This window comes from Mus musculus, chromosome 1 (assembly GCF_000001635.26).
Source record: "Mus musculus strain C57BL/6J chromosome 1, GRCm38.p6 C57BL/6J".
NCBI classification, from domain to species: Eukaryota; Metazoa; Chordata; class Mammalia; order Rodentia; family Muridae; genus Mus; species Mus musculus.
Window position 1 is genome coordinate 9539905 of NC_000067.6, and position 22769 is coordinate 9562673.

Consider the following 22769-nt stretch of genomic DNA (forward strand, 5'->3'; position numbering starts at 1 on the left):
ATCAAAACAACCCTGAGATTCCACCTCACACCAGTCAGAATGGCTAAGATCAAAAGTTCAGGTGACAGCAGATGCTGGCGAGGATGTGGAGAAAGAGGAACACTCCTCCATTGCTGGTGGGATTGCAAGCTAGTACGACCACTCTGGAAATCATTTTGGCAGTTCCTCAGAAAATTGGACATAGTACTGTCGGAAGATCCAGCAATACCTCTCCTGGGCATATACCCAGAAGATGTTCCAACTGGTAATAAGGACACATGCTCCACTATGTTCATAGCAGCCTTATTTATAATAGCCAGAAGCTGGAAAGAACCCAGATATCTCTCAACAGAGGAATAGATACAGAAAATGTGTTGTTCTGTTTTAAGTTTACTTTAGAAAAATGAGAGCAAATGAAATAACCAAATGTTACAAACATAAAAGAACAGATAATATGATGGAGGTGTGTGGTTTCTATGGGTGCTTAGCTAGCACAAGGGAGCCAGTTTTCAAACTGGCACAAGACTGCCATGAACCAGGATCTTACACAGCAGGGGGCTTAAGAAATAACTTCTGTGTTTAACATTTATGTGTTTGTGGACACACTTGGTGGTCAGAGGACAACTTATAGAAGCCAGTTCTCTCTTCCCTATGTATAGGTTTCAGGAACCAAACTCAAGCCAGCAGGCTTGATGGCCAGCACCTTCAGCCACTGAGCCATTTCAAGAATTCAGGCAAAGAAGTAACTCATTTTTAAAATGTCTGAAATATCCAGGGAAGGTCCTCAGTCCTTCCTTTCCATATCAGACATGCAGATTATCTCACAAAAAATAGATGAGTTTTCTAAATGAGTCACAGATCAGGTCACCTCACGTTGAAAAATCTATTCATGCTGGGCGCAGTGGCGCACGCCTTTAGTCCCAGCACTCAGGAGGCAGAGGCAGGCGGATTTCTGAGTTCGAGGCCAGCCTGGTCTACAAAGTGAGTTCCAGAACAGCCAGGGCTATACAGAGAATCACTGTCTCAAAAAAAAACAAATTTAAAGAGAGAGAGAGAGAGGGAGGGAGAGAGAGAGAGAGAGAGAGAGAGAGAGAGAGAGAGAGAGAGAGAGAGAGAGAAAGAGAGAGAGAGAGAGAGAGAAATCTATTCATGACCCAGGAGGAGTGCGTTCAGAGAAGAAAGTGCCTTATTTAAAAAAAATGATACTTGAGCACCTAAAGAATATAGGATTGTAACAAGGAAAAGATCAAAGAGATGCGTCATAGTAAATCCTACCTAGTCACACTCTTCATTTTCCAAATGAATAAGCTAGATCCTGGGACAAACTGTGCTCTCCGGAATCCAATCCCAAAGGAAAGAAACCTGGAGCTCCCCTAAATTCACACACCGTAGATAATGAGACAGAAGAAGTCAAATCTGAGAAATGCCAGGGTTACTATTTATACATCCCAAGCCATTGATTGCATCTTCTGCTGCACCAGAGCCTCCCAGGGCTGGAGAGGCTTCGGATGCTCAGATGCTAAAGGATACAGTGACACCTACTTGCCACTAGGAGAGGCTGCGGATGCTCAGATGCTAACGGATACAGTGACACCTACTTGCCAGTAGGAGGTTCTTTCCTTGCTGTCTCCCTTTAGCAAGTGAAAGCAGCAAGGAGAGAAAAGTGTAGCCTACAGCCACTTTAGATGTTTTCACTTTCTAACTATTCTACAGAACAATGGGTTAATCTTTAGAAACAAACCAGTTAGCAGGAGCCAACAACAAATGTTTATTAGGTTCACCATAACCTCTGTGTGTTTTTAATGTTGCTGGCACAGAAATTTTTGCTTGACTGGAACTTTGTCAGGATTATTATATGCTCACATTGTATATTATATTATATTATCCCAGCACTTGGGAGGCAGAGGCAGGCGGATTTCTGAGTTCGAGGCCAGCCTGGTCTACAAAGTGAGTTCCAGGACAGCCAGGGCTACACAGAGAAACCCTGTCTCGAAAAACCAAAAAATAAATAAAAAATAAAAACAGTAATATAATGAAAACTAAACATTGTTTTCCTTTAGACAAGTTACTGATGATTCCATTGCTGAGTCTTAAGTGAATCTACTCTTTAAAAAAAACAAAGAGTTGCTTTAATCTTTAATCTCAACATTCAAGAAGAGGCAGGCAGATCTCTTTGAGTTCAAGGCTACAGTGAGTTTCAATCCAGCCAAGGCTACATAATGAGATTCTGCTCTTGCACTCTCTCTCTCTCTATCTCTGTCTCTCTGTCTCTCTCACACACACACATACACACACCACATGTGCACGCACAATTGAAGGCTATTTATTTATTTATTTTCAAGACAGCTATGTATCCAAGAGTGGTCTCAAATGTAGAATCCTCTTGCATGAAGACTGCAAGCATACACTTTCATATCCAGTTAGGATTTCTTGCTCATTGCAATCTTGCTCTCAATTCTGAACATCTATGCACCAAATGCAAGGGCACCCACATTTATAAAAGAAACTTTACTAAAGTTCAAAGTATGCATTGTACCTCACACAATAATAGTGGGAGACTTCAACACCCCACTCTCATCAATGGGCAGATCATGCAAACAGAAACTAAACAGACACACAGTGAAACTAACAGAAGTTATGAAACAAATGGATTTAACAGATATCTACAGAACATTTTACCCTAAAACAAAAGGATATGTCCATATATACAACAGATAAATTAGTTACTTAGTTTCATGTTTTAAAAAGAAAATCTAAGTTAATGTGATTTTTAAAGACTGATGAAATTGCTTTCAGAACTAGTTGCACTGAGGATGGCCTAGTTGGCCATCAGTGGGAGGAGAGGCCCTTGGTCTTATGAAGATTATATGCCCCAGTACAGGGGAATGCCAGGGCCAGGAAGCAGAAGTGGGTGTGTTCGGGAGTAGGGCAGGGGGAGGGTATAGGGGACTCTCAGGACAGCATTTGAAATGTAAATGAAGAAAATATCTAATAAAGAAAACTGAAATAAAAAAAAAAAGAACTAGTTGCACTGATCAGAGTAATCATTTATTGAAAGATGGTGAAAAGTATTAATTTGATGTCTTTAAACCTTTTTAATCCCTCTTCGGGATGAGGTGGGAACAAAAAACAGGAAACCTCATTTGATGTGAAAGGTCACAAAATTGACACAAAATTATACTAGCTGTTTTTCTGCCCTGAATCTCATTTTTGCCTTTGGGGTTCCAGACCTAACCAAAATGAAATGTAGAAGTGCACCAGAACAAGGGTGAGGAAGGCTACTCTGACTTACAACTTCTGAGTGACTTGAACCCAGGTGGTAAGCAATCAGGATCAAGAATAATCATGAGTCTATTATATGAGTTTGCTTTGGCCACATTCGTGGAAGTTAAATTTTCAGAATTCCCAGAATAGCCTCAAGATATTAGTGAGAGACCTGGCAGCACAGAGAAAAATAAACAACAGGAGTATTTACAAAGCCATGGCCACAACTTCAGGAAACTTCTTGATAGAATCAAGGGAGCTTCTAGAGCCAGAAGACGGTTCGATGAGGCAGGCTGTCACGTAGTCTACAGAGGAATAGGGCATAAGTGTCCTGACCCCACTCTCTTCATCTCTTTTCATCTTGTATCACTGTTTCCTGCTGATCAAAAATCAGCTAGAAACTAGTGCAGCTTACATAGTAGAGAGATGGTCTAGAGAAGCAGATAGAAGAGATCCAGGCTAGGATGAAGTAAGGCCACAGCAGTGGGGAGTGAAAGGGCGCAACATACAGAGACAAGCTATCTAGGCTTTGAACTGATGAGATTTGGATAGGGAAAGTCAAAGATGAATTTGCCATCATCCGAGCAAGTTACTAGACTTGAATGATGACCACATCTCCTGGGACTATTGTCTCTACAGTATTCCCAATGGCAGGGTTCCTTGGGCAGCAAAGACAATGAGGAAGAGGATGAGAGGATGGTGGAAGGAGGAGCAACTTTGGAGGAAGCTTTGTGCTGTGTAGATTTTGACATCTGGTCTAGCACCAAGAGGAAAACAAAGAATTATAGTGGCTCCTGCCTGTAATGCCAGAATTTGGGAGGCAGAGGCAAGGGAATTAATTCCAAGACCATTCTTAGCTATATAGCAAACTTAAACCACATTAAAAACAAAAATGATTTGGATGACTCCATATGCAACTAAGGCTAGCCTTGAACACCTGGCCCTCCTGCCTCTTTCTCTAGAGTGCTGGGATTATACACCATACCCAGTTTAGTCTGCATTTTTTAAATGTCTATTTATGGGGGACGGGGAAGGCAGTGAAGGATGGAGATAACAATGATACCTGTATGAAAGCACCATATTGAAAATAATTACTTTGCATTCTAACCAAAAACTTAGTTTAAAAAATGGAACTGGACACTGGATATTGCATGCCTGAAACACTAATGCTTGAGAGAGAGGTAGGAGAATCAAGAAGTTCTCAGTGGTGGTGCACACCTTTAATCCCAGCACTTGGGAGGCAGAGGAAAGCAGATTTCTGAGTTCGAAGCCAGCCTGGTCTACAGAGTGAGTTCCAGGACAGCCAGGGCTATACAGAGAAACCCTGTCTCAAAAAATAACAAAAAACAAACAAACAAAAAAGAAGTCAAGTTCTCTTTCGATGTACAGGGAGTTCAAGCTCGGCCTCCGGTTCATGTGATCTAAACTAAAAAATAAATAAATCAGTAAAAGTCTACTTATGTGACAAGACAAAAAAACCAACCAAACAAACAAACAAACAAAACACTTTTTTGGATGACATTAGATGAACATGTGCCCATTCTAACACCGGACTGAGGTAAAAACCTATAAAAATAGATGGCAGTAAATAGTAAACTGAGATTTTTAACTCCCTAGGCCACCATGACTACTGAATAAAAACTATTTGGTTTTCACTGGATCTTAGCCTTCCTCCAAGCTTATTAACACATTTACCTTTAAAACACTCCTGGATACTACCAGAGTCTCCATCTTCCACGATTTTTCAGGCCTACACAAATATCACAGGAACAAACAATGGCATGGCCAGAATTGGTGCCCAGGCCACGTACAGACAAACTGCAAGCCCTACTAAGTCGCAAAACAATGCCTAACTTGGACAGGTATCCGTGGGATCTGTCTCCGCTCACACCTAGGGCACAGAGAACGGGCTATAACTCTGGGGAAATAATTTGTCTCGCCCCAAACACCTCTGTAATAGATTTACCCATAGACACTGTGGTGTAGACGCTCCATTCGGAAGCTACAATGCAGGCACTTCCAAGAGTTTGAGCAGCCCGCGTCCTACTGCACTACCTCTGCCCCACAGCATGCTGGGAAACGTAGTCCCAACCAGGTCCTGAGCTGGTTAGCCAACCCTCAGCGCCAGTCGGGCCAACATCCGGTGACGAATCCAAGTCCCGCCTCTAAGCCCATCTGCTGTCCAATGCCGCCCTCTGCCGGTCTTTACCTCCCCGCCTAGCTGTGAGCCGCTTCCAGACAACCCGGAAGTGATCTTTCCTCTTCCGGATTACGGGTCCGGACGTCCGCACGTGGTTGCCGGTTTAGGGTGCTGCTGTAGTGGCGATACGTCCCGCCGCTGTCCCGAAGTGAGGGATCCGAGCCGCAGCGAGAGCCATGGAGGGCCAGCGCGTGGAGGAGCTGCTGGCCAAGGCAGAGCAGGAGGAGGCGGAGAAGCTGCAGCGCATCACGGTGCACAAGGAGCTGGAGCTGGAGTTCGACCTGGGCAACCTGCTGGCTTCGGACCGCAACCCCCCGACCGTGCTGCGCCAGGCCGGGCCGTCGCCGGAGGCCGAGCTGCGGGCCCTGGCGCGGGACAACACGCAGCTGCTCATCAACCAGCTGTGGCGGCTGCCGACCGAGCGCGTGGAGGAGGCGGTGGTCGCGCGCTTGCCGGAGCCCGCCACTCGCCTGCCCCGCGAGAAGCCGCTGCCCCGACCACGGCCGCTCACCCGCTGGCAGCAGTTCGCGCGCCTTAAGGGAATCCGTCCCAAGAAGAAGACCAACCTCGTGTGGGACGAGGCGAGTGGCCAGTGGCGGCGCCGTTGGGGCTACAAGCGCGCCCGGGATGACACTAAAGAATGGCTGATCGAGGTGCCTGGGAGCGCCGACCCCATGGAAGACCAGTTCGCCAAGAGGACTCAGGCCAAGAAAGAACGCGTGGCCAAGAATGAGCTGAACCGTCTGCGGAACCTGGCTCGCGCGCACAAGATGCAGATGCCCAGCTCAGCCGGCCTGCACCCTACTGGACACCAGAGTAAGGAAGAGCTGGGCCGCGCCATGCAAGTGGCCAAGGTTTCCACCGCTTCGGTGGGACGCTTCCAGGAGCGCCTTCCCAAGGAGAAAGCTCCCCGGGGCTCCGGCAAGAAGAGGAAGTTTCAGCCCCTCTTTGGGGACTTCGCAGCCGAGAAAAAGAACCAGTTGGAGCTACTTCGAGTCATGAACAGCAAGAAACCTCGGCTGGACGTGACGAGGGCCACCAACAAGCAGATGAGGGAAGAGGACCAGGAGGAGGCTGCCAAGAGGAGGAAAATGAGCCAGAAAGGCAAGAGGAAAGGGGGCCGGCAAGGACCTTCGGGCAAGAGAAAGGGCGGCCCGCCGGGTCAGGGAGAAAAGAGGAAAGGAGGCTTGGGAAGCAAAAAGCATTCCTGGCCTTCTGCTTTAGCTGGCAAGAAGAAAGGAGTGCCGCCCCAAGGTGGGAAGAGGAGGAAGTAGCGTTCTCCCCTCGGGACCAGTTCTGAAAAGCTGGGACTGTACTAAAAGTTAACTTGGGCGGTATAGGTGGCCGCTGCCCTCAGTGACATTTGACATTAAAAGGACGGGTTTGCCTTCCCTCGAGTCAGTGCTGGACGAGTTAATAGAGACACTGACTGGAAATTGGTGTATTTTGAGAATTATAGAAATGATATAGCCAGAACCAGGAATAAGTTAAGGCCTGCCTTTTTATCTTGACTTTGGATACTGCGTTACAGTAGATTGGTTTCAACATTTTTGCATTATTTTTATAACAAAGCTTGTGTATTTATCAAAGCGGGGAGGGCGGGGGAAAATTATATCTACCTGTGATTTGCAAGTATTGTAAATGGATGCAGGTACCTGGTGTTGCTTTTAACTTTTACTGTCGGTAGAGGTTGCATGTGAAGCCAGTAACCTGGGCACCAATATGGAGTGTGCTTGAGAAAAACAAAGTAGTTACAGTGGTTCTAAAAAAGACCCCTTGTTTTAGGAAAACTTTGGCCCTAACTATAATATTAAAAGTATAGTGCTTTTTGGTGTTGGTTCAGGTGGTGCATTTGGCCAATGGATTGCTTTAAGTCCAGAAATAGTTGTCATTTTGTTTGTAACCGGTGGCTTTTGTTTAATTGGCTTGGGTTTTAGATATTGTCAAAATATCTGGCATTCACTATGGAACCAAGGCTGCCCTGGAACTCAGGGCCAAGTGCTGAGATTATAATCGAGCAGCAGATTTCATGTTTATTTCTGTCCTAGATGTTTTTCCCTGTTTCATTGTCTTATTTTGTTCTTAATAAACTTATCTTTGCATAATTAGTATTTGCATTATTTTTGTAAGTTATTAATAGCAATTCTAGAATTGAGGAAGGGGTGTTTTCTTTAAAGCAAGTTGGTCTGTCAGTTGCTAGCAGTTGGGAATTGGGTTGGAGGTTACTCTTAGTGTGGTTTCAGTTTTATAAGGTTACTTGTAGAAATGCAAGGAAAGCTCAACTTGTCTCTTAACTCATGGAAACACTGGATTGTTAGTGACTTTGGGTAAAGCTCTAACTAGGCTCATCTTTACTGAACTCTTCCACTGGAGAAGAACTATAAACTCTTCCAGTTTATAGTTCTAAGTATCCATGAGAACTTTATCAAAGCCAAGCTGTTGACAGCTAAAAGTAACCTCTAGCCCAATTCCCAACTGCTAACAACAGGACTTAACTTTCAGAGATTAATTTGGGGTTTTGGTTGGTCAGTTTGGGGCCTTTTTTTTTTTTTTTTTTTTTTTTTAAGTTTACGAAAAACCCAGTGGGGTTCTTGCCATTGAGACATTTCAGAGTTTCCTGAGAAATGAGCTAAGACTGGGTCAGGTGACCTTGCATTGGAGGCAGAAGTTTTCCTCCTGGAGTCCAGCAGCGACCGGATTGGCTGTTAGTGGGGGTGGAGTAGGCGGCGAACAAGGAGAACTGCCATGGCTGCAGCTGCACGCGCTCGAGTCACACACTTGCTGAGGCACCTACAAAGCACAGCGTGAGTACAGGCTGCACTGAGGGTGCCTCAGTGCTCGGCAACCCCGCGTGCACCCAGCTGGGCAGGCAGTCATCATCGGGATACTTTACAGAATTCAGAAAAACCACAGTATTCCCTGGGCTGTCCCTTAAACAATGATAGAATGGGATGGTGCAATGTGGCCCAGCTACCACTAAGGAGATCTTCCAGAGAAGCTAGCCTGCTCTCACAGTGAGACAAGTAGTGTAGACTTTGGTGTCCCTGCGACGACAACATATCGAAGTAACACGTGTATGGGTCTATGTGCAGAAACAGCTCTTTTCTGAGACTACAACAGGGAACGGCTGAAGAGCAAGGGCTGCTCAAGTATCCAATGAGGGGATATTGCACCTGTCTCAAGTCTCAGCAGATGGGTTGTAAACGGGAAAAGACCACAAGGAGTTACCCTCCCTGACCCGGTTCCTTCCAGAAAGGCCCAGCACATGAGTAAGTGTGTGTGAAGGGTCAGAGTCAGCAGGGAGATGAAAGCTGCCGGGAGCTAGGGGGAGGCGAGGGACTGGAGAGAAAGTTGTCGTTCCAGGGCCCAGCACAGGGTCTGGGGCTGCCTTCCAGGAGGCAGTAAAGACTGAGAAGTGAGTGGAACACAGTTGACACATATCAGGTAGTATACACTGCACGTGAACTGTTGGTAGCAGTAAGTGTAGACCAAGGGGAGGACCAGAGTGAGCAAAGTGATTCAGACATGAGTCACTTATAGGACAGGAAGGATAGTGAGGAAATCAACCCAGGTGGACATCCTCAGAAGGCAAGGGTGGCCCAGGCAGGAACCTCAAATAAGGGCTAGAAATGAGTTAGTTCGCCTTAGAATTTACAGTAACATGAATGAATGGGTGGGAAGAGGCAGCCGTATTCCCAGCACTGATTTTAGATGTCTTTCTTCCCTTTGCTTCTCTTGTCCTTAGAAGTTTAATGCAGAGCAGAAAAATCTAGTTGTAAGCTGGGCCTGGGCCTTGTCTGCTTTCCTGGTGGAAGTAGGTGGCCACTAGGTGCCAGCCTTGCTTTATGTTTTTTTCTTAATCTCAAATTCTAAGATCCTGAGAGCCACCGAGTAACCTTTTCCTCCCTTTACCTTTTCCCTCCCTGGTTGTTTTAATTCCAGATTTGAATTTTGGCGCGGTCTGGAGGAGGCTTTGCAGTCAAGTAATAGCTATGGCAAGGTCCTCTGAGCCATAAAGAGAAACAAATGAAAAGGAGAAACTGAAGCCAGAGGAAGGGACTGCCCAAAAAATAGCCAATGTGGCAGGGAAGGGAGGGAAGTTTCCAGAAAAAAAAAAGCAAAACCGTGCGATGTACATAGGTGACAGAATCCAGGAAGGAGATTGTGTGAGGTGTTCCTGCTGTAGAGACAGGACCAGCGCTGGGGCTACAGTTGGTAGAGGAGGAATGGTGGGATGTGAGTAGCTGACCTGGAAGGCCAGTGCTCAAGTGCAGAAGCAATCTGAAGATAAACCTTGAAGATGGGGAAGAATTACGAAGAATATTCTCAGGGTTTCAAGCTGAGTAGAGGACCACATGGGTGCGTCAAGGCTCCTGACCTGTGAGGGCTGGTGAAAAGGTGGGCTGGATTTGACCTTTGGCGTTATCCTGGGTTTGGGTTTTGTTGCTTTCTCTTCTACACTCTACCATCTTGGGGCCAGAATGTCCTGTAAGAGTTACTTTAAGGCTTCTCACTCTTGGTTTCCTGTTTGTTTATATTCTCCTTTTCCTTTTCCCTAGATGCCAGTGCCCAACTCATTCTCATACTTACTCCCAAGGTAACACATTTTGAGTTTTCGCATCAGCTTCAGTTTTGCTTTCTACCACTGGCATTTGGCTAAAGTGTGGGAAGGGGGCATTAGGCAGGCTGAGGCAGGCTGAGGCAGGCTGACGTTATAGCTGCTCTCACTAGGAAACTGGGAAGACATGGCTGCAACTGTGATAGGTTAGCTGAGTCTACAATATTTTATGCTATTTATCCTTACAATGTTCCTTTTGTATAATGTTTTGATTTTATATACATTGATGTTCTGCTTGCATATATGTCTATGAGTGTATCAGACCCCTGGAACTGGAACTACAACCAGTTATGAGCTGCCATGTAGGTGCTGTGAAATGAACCAAGGTCCTCTGAAGGAATAGCAAGTGCTCTCACCCACTGAGCCATCTTTTCAGCCCTATAATATTTTCCAAAACTGAAAACACACATGATATTTTAAGAATGTTTAGGTTCTTGAGGAGCAAGTCTTTTGGGGGGAGGAGCCCTAAAAGCTAAAGTAAGGTGATTGCTAGAAGAAAAATTCTTGTCTGTATCCATTTTTAAAATATCCTATTTCTTTATCATTAAAAATAATAACAAAAGTCTTTGGCTCCCACCATCTTGATCCTTGCCAGACTCTGAGGTCCATAAAGTTCAGTGTAGCGTCAGCACAGTCTCGGGATGTCACGTGGTTGACACAAAAACTGCTCTTCTGGAAAGAGGTAAGATGTAAACAGAGAGGCAGGAAAGGAAAGATCAGCCGTGTGCTCCTGCGCAGCGGGCTGAGAAGGCAGAGTCAAGAGGTCAGGAGAAGTGGTTCACCCTCGGGGCAGATGGGATCTCGCCCCTGGAAAAACAGGCACAATTTTGTTTTCAGCCATTTTGGTCTAATTTTTTTTTTTTAATTTTGGCTTTTTTCTACTTGGGAAATGACATAGAGAAAGGTAACTCCAACCTAAGTTTGACCTAAACTTTAGTAGCAGAAGCAGCAGGAGGAGGAGCAAGAGTGTCTATAGCGCCTTAGAGGAATCAGAGAAATGTGGATTTTGATAAGATGTTTTTACCTTCAGAGAACATGTTGTTGTTGTTGTTGTTGTCGTCATCTAGTTCTGGTCTCTTTTTCTTTAATAACAAAATAATTGGTGGTGCAAATTATTCTGTTGACTTTCCTTTATCCTGTGGCTGACCAGAACTGGTTATAGAGAAGTAGATTAAAAGGAAAGATGGAGGGGGAGGTGGGTAATGGCTCAGTGGTTAAGAGCACTAGCTGTTCTTCCAAAGGACCTGGACTCAATTCCCAACACCCCCATGGCAGCTCGCAGCTGTCCGTGACTCCAGTTCCAGGGATCTGACATCCTCACAGACACACGTGCAGGCTGAACACCAATGCACATAAAACGAAAACACTTAACTACGCGAGCCTGGTTGGATCTGAGTTGGATCCCAGAATTTGCATGAAGGTGGACCAACTCCCTGGAGCTGTCCTCTGACCTCCATATGCATGCTGTGGTGCACACAGTCACCAGGCACACAAAACAATAAGTTTTTTTAAATATGAAATTCATTGGTGGCCCCCTATTGCCCAGATATAACAACGGAAAGAAAGAAAAAACAGGTTTCAGTACTTTTTTGTAATATTGACCTATATGTGGTATACAACCATAAAGTGGCAGGAACGTATACTTCTAGGTAAGATTCAAGGAAGAGGTTTGTGTTCGCTGTGGGTTTTAGTAAACAGCCTTGAGGTTTATTTGCTGGTACGTGAGCTGATGGTGCTCTCTGTGCTTCCAGCCCCTGGACCTTCGGGAAAAACAGCAGATTACGCCTTTGAGGTAGATTTCATTGACTCATCTTTCTCTTATGGATGACGTGGAAGAAAACCCTACCTATTTGCTGCAGCAGTCGTGTCCCACTTGAAATCTGCTGTTAGCTGATGGTTCCCTTCTCATTTGGACCCGGCTCTATGCAGCAATGTGCATTGTGAAGATAGGGGAGGTAGTCAGAAAACAAGATGTTTAAAACACCATTTTTCACATAGCTATTAAAATATGACAAACTCACAGCTCTACATACTTGCAAATTATATGTGCTATAAATCAAGTCTCTGAAAATATCTAACAAAAGAAATCAAAGTAATGTTTTGAAGCCAGAGTAAATGACCAACCGATTCTGCTGTGATGTTCCATGCTAACTACATAATTACTTGTAATTATTTGTTTAGCTCCTTGCCCCTCCTCATTTAGGAATCATAAATTAGGTCACTGGGAGCCTTCTGCTAGCCCAGGCTCCATCTGAAGGTACTCAGTCCCATATGATAGCTGACAGTTGAAAACTGTAATCCTGGTGGTTGTAAGGTCATTGGACAGTAACAGAGTTCCAGATGACCCCGTTGGAATTGCTTAAGTCCTCATTTAAGGAGTTATTAACCATTTAAGGGAGAAAGAAAAGAGAAGATCATGAATCAAACACAACATGATTGTTTTGGTTTGTTCTTTAATTGAAATCTGGCCGATCTGTGTTAGTGTGAAAGCTCTGCCTCTGTATGTAAACCTCAGAAGACCATGCATTGTTGTGTGATCTGAGTCCAGCACAAGGCCTTCAACAGAGCACCCTCCATGGTCTCGGTGGACAGAACGCTAGAAGGGTGTGTATAGATGCACACAAGGATTGGATAAATGGAGGGGCAAAACCACAGATGAGACATATGAATTGGAAAGTAAAAATGTGTTCATTTTGATGTGGGAATTACGGAAAGCAGACACTTGAAGCTGAAAGAACAAGTGATAATTTAGTGTCTTTGGGAAAAGACAAATACGAAATTTCAATACGGCTAGAGCCAAGGTTTGCTTAAAGGAGAGGGGAGGCGAAAAGGTGAGGCATGTGGAAGGCTGTGCTACAGAGCATGCTGTTTAGTCTCTAACAATGAGGAGTCAGTCATCTCAGCATGTTAGAAATACACTGACCAACTCTAATACACAAATTCTTTTCTTATTTCAGATGGCTGTCTCAAATATTAGATATGGAGCAGGGGTTACGAAGGAAGTAGGCATGGCAAGTATTTGAGATGTCTGCAGCTCCTACAGGTTATAGCTTGTAAACACAAGTGTTAAGGAACCAATAATCAAGTCTTTTGTTCTTTTAAAAAAAATTATTTGATGTATGAGTGCTCTATCTGCATATATACCTATGTGCCATAAGAGGGCATTGGATCCTGTTGTGAGCCACCATGTGGTTGCTGAGAATTGAACTCAGGACCTCTGGATGAGCAGCCAGTGCTCTTAACCACTGAGCCATTTCTTTGGCCCCAAGTCCTTTGTTCTTAAAGAGCATGTTAAACTTGCCTAAGGTGCTGCTGTACTCAAGCCTAACTTATGAGTTAATTTTTATTATAGGATCTACAGAATATGGGAGCTAAGAATGTTTGCTTGATGACAGACAAGAACCTCTCCCAGCTCCCTCCTGTACAAATAGTTATGGATTCCCTATCGAAGAATGGCATCAGTTTTCAGGTTTATGATGATGTAAGGGTGGAACCTACAGATGGAAGGTAATGCTATGGGCTTCTTAGTTACTTAAGCAGAAGCCAACAAAAATGGCTGCCATTGAAAATTAATCCCAGACCTTGTTTAACATCATGACAGTGTGACTTATGTTTTTAGTATAACATAATACAACCTTTGTTTTCTGTTCGCTTAAGCTTCATGGATGCAATTGAATTTGCCAAAAAGGGAGCGTTTGATGCCTATGTTGCTGTGGGTGGGGGCTCCACCATGGACACCTGTAAAGCCGCCAATCTGTATGCATCCAGCCCTCACTCTGAGTTCCTTGATTATGTCAATGCCCCCATTGGGAAGGGGAAGCCAGTAACTGTGCCTCTTAAACCTCTGATTGCAGGTAAACACTGCTCATTTGCTTTATTTTACAACTAGCAAAAAAGGCCATACATGCCATGCCAGCTATTAATGTCTACATTTCCAGAACCTCTGATATGTTCATTTTAAGTCAGTGCATGTTTAGAGACCAAAACAGATGACAATTACTTCATTTAAAAATTCTGACCTTCACCATTGCACAGACAGACAGTTTGGGTCAGTTAGAGGAAGCTTGGAATTTTAGGCCATTATGTCACTGTGTGGAGGAGGCAAGGATCCTCACTGACATTTGGTAGGTCCCCTGTTGGCAGCCTTGTCTCCAGACCTGTCTGCTTTGTCTCATTTCCCACCTCAAAGTTTGCAGAGAATATTTGCTGTGTTCTCTCAGTGACTCAACCCTTCCTTCAATATAATGTCTCTTCAGCTGGCCTGGAGTTTTGCATCTTTCCGGGACATGTGGCTAGCATGGATGTGCTATTTTGGATGACAGCTGCTCCACAGCTTCCTCGTGCACAAATCCATATCAAAAAACAGCTTGACTGTCCCACAGAGGCACTTGAGGTTTTCTAGCCTTTCCTTCCCTTTAATTTCTATGGCTGTTAGCACACTACTCACTAAGGTTCTGTTGTTAAAATACACTACCTAGGAATAAGGAAACAGCCTCAGTTTAAGTGCCGTCCCTGCTCGCCCCTCTTCTGCTCCATCATAAATGCCCACGGTAGTGTCTTGAGGCAGTCAGTGGCAGATGAGCTGCTCTGGTATGAATGAGGAGTCAGCAGGAAGAAGCGTAACTGGAACCCGCTGCAGAAACTGTGTCGGCGCCACACAGAGAAGCGATTAGTAAACTTTAAAAACTTGACAGAGCTGCAAAACCACAGAGGCCAGCAAAAGCAGCTCATTCCTATGCCTGTTGCCAAGGGGGAATAAAGATGTCTTTTAGAGACAGGACGCACAAGCGGTCCTCCTGGAGGTGCTAGGCAACTTGATCTCTAGCTCGAGAGCCAAGCTTCCTAGAGCTCATTGCCATAAATATGGCAGACTTCCCACACTGGTGTGATTAACATATACATATTAATACTGACATAGACATCAATTACAACAGAGTTCATTTATTCAACACAGATTAGTGATAATACAGATAACAGACAACATAAGTATAAAACCTGTTTGTGGGCATCATGTGAGTTAAATATGCATGCATGTTAACCATGTATGTTAATACATCATATATTCAATGTAAATTCATAAAATGCATTTTACATATACAGGTAGTAGGCATATTAAATACTAATGCATGTTAACCATACATACATACATATTAATGCAGCCATGTATAGTATGCAGTCATGTTAATGCAGCATGTATATTATGTTAATAAAGATATAGAAGCCAGGTAAATGTTGAATAGACCAATAGAACTCATGTTAATATAGACACATGATATATTTTAAGCATGCATGCACATTCAAATATCATAATATGTGTGTGTGTGTGTGTGCACGTGTGTGTGTGTTGCACAGATATAGAAGCATACATGCATTATAATGTAGGTACAGACATATCATGCTGATGGGAACACTCACAAGTGTGTTAACTCAAGCATGGACATTGCATGAATCCTTAACAAATATGTTACACAGACACAGTTGTCAGACTTTGTTCCTTGTTCTGAGATGGAATTAAGTATCTCCACTGACATATGTTCAGATTCCTTCTAATATCAATATTATTTTTTTCAAGTTCCAACTACCTCAGGGACTGGCAGTGAGACTACCGGGGTTGCCATTTTTGACTATGAGCATTTGAAAGTAAAAACTGGTAAGAATTTTATTCCTAACTCTTTTGAAATTCTCTCTCACACCCGTCTACCTCACCCCTTTGCCCTTGGTGCTATTATTTAGAAATCAGAGAATTAAAGGAACTCAAGCACACATTTCTCTTCCCAAGAAGAGGAGATATGAAAATGGACTAGTAAGTTTCTTGTTGACAACTACCTGAAAAGCCTAGCAAAACGCCAGGAATCTCTTTGCATATACATTTTTATTTGTGAGCATGTATAAATGTATTCCATAGCTGTGAGAATGTTTTTGGAGGCCAGAAGAAGCTGTCAGATCCCCTGGAGCTGGAGTCACAGGCAGTAGTGAGCCCCTTGACTCGGGTGCTGGAAATCGAGCTTGGGTTCTTTGAACAAACAATGCTCTTAGCCACAGAGCCATCTTCCCAGACCCCCCAATGACATAAATCTTACTTAATAAGCAATTTCCCTGCCCATATCAGTGGTTCCCTCTGACTTTTTTTTACATTTTATATCAATTTTATGAAAAGATGCTTGTATACAACAAAAAGCATAGTTTTCAAAGACTCTGTTTGGTGGGTTTTAACAAATACACAAGGCAAATCAAGATCCTAGACATTCCAGATCTCCACAAAGTTGCCTCACTTTCCATCCCAGCCAGCCTGTCACTCAGGCCCATCCCCAGATCACTTCTGTTTTCTGTCTTCCTAGGCATTTGAGGCCTACCTTCTCCTTGACTATGGTAGAAATAAGTGTGGTGCAGCAACTGCTTCCAGCCTTTGTTGACGTTCAGCTACACACTCAGAATAACTGCTTTATTCTTGTTAAATTATGTGATCCCTTCACATGGTTAACAGCAATAACAAGCAACTCTTAAAGTCAGCCTTATGGTGTTTACATGCATATTATCTCATTTTATCCTTGTAGCTCCTGAAGCAGATGTTGTTACAGTGTGTATGTAAGTGCATGAGGACATGCATATGTGCGAGAGTGTGTGAGAGGGGTTGAGCTAGCTCCCAGTGGTTAAGTGACATGTAACATAGCAAGGTGTAGAACAATGGCCAGTGGTCTGCTAGTAGATAATATTTTGGAATGGAATAGGAAATAAGCCGTGGTTTGTAGTTCTTGTCAGTTTCTGTGTGATCACCACTGCCAACTTGGCCAGTCAGTCCTCCATGCACCTAGAAGAGCTACATGAGATGACTTGGGGGATGGGGAGTCAGCCCAGCACACCACCTAATCACAGGTTCTGGTCCCAAGTAGCCTTCCACTGCTCCCTGCATCACTACATGAAAAGGAATCTTTTCTCATACTTTTTTAATGTATTAAAATTTAAATTTATTGTCCTAAGGTTATTAAATTTTTAATGATGCTCAAACCTTTAACATTGAATTTCTTCTGTTTTAGGCATTGCTTCACGAGCCATCAAACCCACCCTGGGACTGGTTGATCCCCTGCACACTCTCCACATGCCTTGCCAGGTGGTTGCCAACAGTGGCTTCGATGTCCTTTGGTAAGTACCGGTGCTTCCTGGAAGGACTTTTCAAGACTGGTCTGTGAACAGTATTTCACCACTGGACTGCCTGTATCCAGTCCTGGTAAGCCTTCAGTGATTAACACTATGGAGCACTGTTCCTGTTGGCTGTCATTGTCCGCTTGCTGGGCGAAAATGTGAAGGTGGGAAATGTTGCTGATGGGATGTCGTCATGTTAGAGCCCACAAGCCTGTCTCTGGAGAGAACGCCCTAGACATCGTCTGTGTCGGTGGAGTCACAGAGAAAGGATCAGTTTAAGATGACACAAAGCATCTCTGGACCACACCACCTGCCTCTACAGCCACACAAACTAGGGAAGCCTCAGGGCTGCACCCCGGGAGAGATCAGTCAAGGGGCTAGTGTCTCCAGGATGCAGGCCCACTGTGTGTATTCCTAGCACTTCACACACATTGCCTCTTTGTAGCACTGTACAGCGTGACACTCTCAGAGATTGGGTGTTCAGTGCTTAGTAGCTTGACCAGGCTCATATAGGTTCATGTGGTTTCATGTGTTTATCTACTGCAGACCTGTTCCTGAGCCAGGCCATTAGTGCCAATCTCCTTTGAAGACCACACACGTTCTTTTCACTTTCAGCAAACCGCCATAGTTCACCCACTAGTACAAGCATATTTTGTCACATTTTTGTGAGGCCAGACAAGGTGGTCCATTTAGGAGAACATGAAGCATAGGCAGGCAGGCTTCAGGCTCAGAAACAGCCCCTGCTTCAGCTGTTGGGGGACCCGGATGAAGTCCAAGCTGCTCATCTCCTACATACGTGCTGGGGCCTAGGTCCAACCCATGCTCACTCTTTGGTTGGTGGTTCAGTCTCTGGGAGCCCTGAAGGGTTCGGGTTAGTTGACTATTTGGTCTTCCTATGGAGTCTCTTAGTCCCTCAATCCTTCCTTATAAGCATAAGTTTTAGTTGTAAAGATTGTTCTAAAAATGAGCTTTGCAAGGGATGGAGGAAGCAAAACTCATGCTGTGTACTTTAAACATTTGTCTTCAGCCATGCTCTGGAGTCATACACCGCCATTCCCTACAGCATGCGGAGCCCCTGCCCTTCCAACCCCATCCAACGACCAGCATACCAGGGTAGCAACCCAATCAGCGACATCTGGGCAGTCCATGCACTGCAGATTGTTGCCAAATATCTGAAGAGGTATGTCAGCCTGGGGACAGAGAGATGGGACATGCTCTCAGGTGAAACCTGACGTACCTAATGCCGAAAGGGACGCTGACCACAGTCGCCTGTGTCCTCTGAAGGGATCCGAGGACAGGCAGGAGAGAACTGGAACCCCTTGATTCAAAAAGGCAAGAGTTTCAGAACCCAACTGAAGCTCCTAATGCATAAAGGATGCAGGTAAAATCAAAAAAAAGGTTTTCTCACCAAAGCCCCCAAATTAGCCAGGCATGGCAGTGAACACCTGTAATTTCAGAACTTGGGAGTCTGGTACAGGAGGATTGCTATGCATTTGAGGGTCAGTCTGTGCTACATAGTTAGTACTAGATAAGCCAGGATGGCAAAGCAAGATTCTTTCCAAAGCAACAACTCCCAACAGTGAAGCTGGCATGAGGGAGAAGTCTGTGAGACTGGGCAGGAATGAGAAACACATAGATGCTGACTGGGTCATCTGTACCCTAAAAGCACACAGAAGCCACCCAGTGAAAAGAACTCACATGAATTAAAGTCAGGGGAAAAGATGTAGATACTTAGGAGACAGATAATGTAAAAGGATTCCTGGGAGGTTTTGAAAGATTCAAGAACGCAGATACAAACTGGGTGTAGCAACACACAAGGAGTTATGACTACCGGGGAGGCTGGGCACACTATGGGAATTTGAGAGCAGCCTGGGCAGGGTAACAAGACCTCAAATCTGAAAACAAAAATTTTAATTAACTATTTTTATCTTTATTTATTTATTTTTGGTATTTTGAGACAGGGTTTCTCTGTGTAGCTCTGGCTGTCCTGGAACTTACCTTGTAAACCAGGCTGGCCTCAAACTAACAGAGATCAGCCTGCCTCTGCCTCCCAAGTTCAGAGATTAAAGGTGTATGCCAACACTGCCCAGCCTAAGTTTCTTTATATAGACTATCTATCTATTTATTTTGTTGTTTTGTTTTTGTTTTTGTTTTTGTTTTGTTTTGTTTGAGATAGGATTTCTGTTTTTCCTTTCTTTTTTAATTGATTATTTCTTTCTTTTTATCTTATGTACATTGGTGGTTTGCCTCCATGTATATCTGTGTGAGGGTGTCAGAGCCCCTGAAAGTATGATTATAGACAGTTGTGAGCCAGCATGTGGTTGCTGGGAATTAAACTACAGTGAGGGTGCTGGGAATTGAACCCAGTTCCTCTGGAAGAGCAGCCAGCACTCTTAACCACTCAGCCATCTCTCTAGCTAAATATTTTGGAAGTTGACTAATCTTTAAATTTTTTAAAGAATACAAATATATAAGTATACATATTTATGGCCATTATTTATGAGAGACCAAATGGGAACAGATTCCCGAAACAGCAAAAACATATAGTTCAGTTTGGGTCAGCATCACAGAGAGGAAGGTGACCTGGCTGGCTTAACCTGCAGTGGACTCGGGTGACAGGGCTCTGGGTACACTCTGAGAATGTGTTCACCCTGAGTCCATTCACAACCATCAGGGCCTCTGACAAATGAAGACTGAGCAAGTCCCAGGTCACCTCCCCACAGTGCTCACAGTGCAAGGTCAGGCAGGGCCTTGCCTTTGTGGTATCTTCCTATCAGTTAAGCACCTGACAGAGCATTTATTATGCCCTCGGTGAAACCATTGATGAGAAAAATACGTTTGCCTTCCATTTTCACTTAGAAGACAAGGGGTTGTTTGAGTAACCTGCCTAATTTTTCTTCCTACTAAGGAACATTCCACTGTCTCGCCTTTCCCTAAGGCAGCTCTTTATTCAGAAGGAAATACCAATGTTGTTGTGTTGCTCCATACTTTTCTAATCCACAGGGCTGTCAGAAACCCAGATGATCTGGAAGCAAGGTCTAAAATGCACTTGGCAAGTGCTTTTGCTGGCATTGGCTTCGGAAATGCTGGTGTTCATCTGTGGTAAGTGAGCATGCAATTCATTTTCTTAACTCAAGCTACTGCTTCTAGGTTTTAATATATGGAATTCAGGACAAGTGGAAAATTCTAAGTATTCTATACAAAAAAAGAAATCTAAGATTCCCCAAACATTTTCTTAATTTGAATTAGTTTACTGGGTCATGGATTTCTTATAATAGCTTTTAAAATGCAGTTTATCCAGTATACAGTCTGTTCATTTAAGACACACTTAATTCAATGGTTTTTACTCTGTGCACAAAGCCCTCTTACCATTAGTTTTAGAACATTTTATTACCCTTGGTTTAAAAGAAAAATAAAATATTCCACATCCTCAACTACTGGTCACCAATGCACACACATACGCAGAGACCACTGAACAACTTTCCATCTCTTTGGGATTCTCTGTTTCCGGTGTGTCACAGACATGACATAGACATGAAGTCACATGATCCTCTGTGCCTACCATGCTTTGTTTAGATACTGTTAGAACCTTCAATTCACTCGTGCAGGGGTACCTCAGATCTTTTTATTGCCAAAAACGTTCTATTGTATGGAGATAGCACATTTGAATTGACCAATTATCAGTTAGTGGACATGTGTGGCTATGAGTAGTGCTCTGTACAAGTATTTGTGTGTACATTTTTATTTCTCTTACTTGATACAAATGAATGGAATTTCTGAATCTATGATAATTTTGTATTATTATTAATTTCTTTTTAGAAACTACCACTCTAGTTTTTACACCAGTTTTTTCATTCATGCCAGCACTGAATGGGGGGTCCCATTCCTCTGTGTCTTGCTAAATATTGTGATTTGTAAAATCTCAAGGGCAGGATCTTTCCTTAGTCTCTTATATACAACAGAGAAAGGAACGATCAGAATCTTTGTTTATATCCCCAAATTATACTTTGACTGAAACTTTCTTGTATAGTACCTTGAAATTTTAAAAAATTTAAAAAGAAAGAAAGCAAACAGAATGTTGAGAGTTAAGAGTAGAGCTATGTTAGGATACAAGGCAGCGGCAAGCATCACCTTCTGTGCCATGGGAGGGTGAATTTATTATACCAAAAAGCAAGTAAGCAAAATGTACCAGAGCCTGAAAGTGTTCATCCCCCTTGGCTCACTGTTTCACTAGCCAAAGTAATATTCATGGTATGCACAGTGGGTTTCCTTATAAAACTGTTCACTCATGTGTAATATGTAATTGAAAATGTTGGATGCACATTTCCAATAGTTAACACTCAACTATAGTACTTAAAGAATAAAATAAAGTCATGTTTAAGGCAGATTAATATAGAAAAGTGTTTGCAACACCAGACACAGCAGCTCACTTGTAATCCCAGACTTCTAAGGTGGAGGCAGGAGGACCAGGAGTTTAAGGTCATCCTCTTCTACACAGTCAGGGTGAGATCATCCAGGCCACATGAGACTCAGGCTTAAAACAAACAAAGAATACTCGGCTACCGAAGCAGTGGACAGGGACAGGAGAGGTGGCTTGGCAATTAGGAGATTATCAGCTGCTCTTCCAAATGACCCAGGTTCAATTCTCAGCATCCATGTGGTGTCTACTGCTCCTGTAACTCAAGTTCCAAGTGATTAATTGCAATCTTCTGACCTCCTGGGCATTCAGGCATGGGGCACACAGACATACAAGCAGGCAAAACACACACAAACACATAAAATAAAAAAGGAAGACAAATCTTGAAACTATGTTCAATATGATCAAAGTTAAATATATGAATAAATGTCCAGAAAGAAAGAGACTATGAATAGTTTTTATTTTGTACAAAGAACATAGACAACTATTAAAAACAATTGAAATTTGGGGGCCTGGAAAAGTGCTCTTCCAAAGTTCCTGAGTTCAATTCCCAGCAACCACATGGTAGCTCACAGCCACCTATAATGGGATCTGTATACATGTATACAGACAGACCACTCATACATGAATACAGTTTTAAAAATTAAAAAAATTAGGAATTTAAGTATTACTATAGACTTGCCTTTGAAAGCTCATGAATCCTAGCACTGCTTAAAAGCACACTAGTCAATAGTTTTCTGATTCCATGGGAGATAAAGTATATTCTAAAGTACTCAATAACGCAGGGAAGTAAGAGCTTCCAGTTTATCTCATGCAAGATGTCTGAACACAGAGTGCTTCTGTGTAAGCGTGAGGGTCTGAGTTTGCATCCGAGCACTCACATAACAGTCTGAAGCTGAGCATGGGTGGCTGTGGTTGTCTATAGCCCCAGCATTATGAGATGCTGCCAGCCTAGCTCTAGATTCAAAACCTGCCTTGGCAAATAAAGCAAGTAAAGAATAATAGAGCAGGATACCCATATCCTCTTCTGCTCTGTGCCTACACACAGATTTGCAAAGGTAAATATAAGACGAAAGGATGGACCATCCAGAGACTGTCCCACCCGGGGAGCCATCCCATAATCAGCCACCAAACCCAGACACTGTTGCATA

At 43.6% G+C, this 22769-nt stretch overlaps 2 protein-coding genes and 1 long non-coding RNA gene across 8 annotated transcripts in view; 2 read left to right on the plus strand and 1 right to left on the minus strand.

The window, feature by feature from the left end:
* Positions 1–5503: 5503 nt before the first annotated feature.
* Positions 5504–7551, plus strand: Rrs1 (ribosome biogenesis regulator 1). The gene has a single exon (NM_021511.2). It carries the CDS (start codon positions 5620–5622, stop codon positions 6715–6717), a length of 1098 nt encoding a protein of 365 aa, NP_067486.2. The 5' UTR covers positions 5504–5619; the 3' UTR covers positions 6718–7551.
* Positions 7552–8043: 492 nt separating this feature from the next.
* The window catches only part of Adhfe1 (alcohol dehydrogenase, iron containing, 1), a 30023-nt gene continuing 15297 nt past the window's right edge, over positions 8044–22769 (plus strand). Inside the window, exons 1-11 of one of the 6 annotated variants that reach the window (NM_001357377.1) lie at positions 8044–8247; positions 8536–8712; positions 10003–10040; positions 11813–11853; positions 13019–13072; positions 13414–13568; positions 13719–13915; positions 15634–15711; positions 17096–17201; positions 18229–18381; positions 20205–20303. In NM_001357377.1, the coding sequence (NP_001344306.1) occupies positions 13019–13072; positions 13414–13568; positions 13719–13915; positions 15634–15711; positions 17096–17201; positions 18229–18381; positions 20205–20303 (842 nt within the window). In that variant the 5' untranslated portion in view covers positions 8044–8247; positions 8536–8712; positions 10003–10040; positions 11813–11853. Of the gene's footprint in view, positions 8248–8535; positions 8713–10002; positions 10041–11812; positions 11854–13018; positions 13073–13413; positions 13569–13718; positions 13916–15633; positions 15712–17095; positions 17202–18228; positions 18382–20204; positions 20304–22769 lie in introns of those variants that run through there. The other 5 variants (NM_175236.5, NM_001357376.1, XM_030243365.1 and 2 more) reach the window with 5 other exon arrangements.
* The window catches only part of 2610203C22Rik (RIKEN cDNA 2610203C22 gene), a 70261-nt gene continuing 68419 nt past the window's right edge, over positions 20928–22769 (minus strand). The window contains exon 5 of the long non-coding RNA NR_015470.1: positions 20928–21874. This is a non-coding gene — a long non-coding RNA (RIKEN cDNA 2610203C22 gene). The remainder of the gene's footprint in view (positions 21875–22769) is intronic.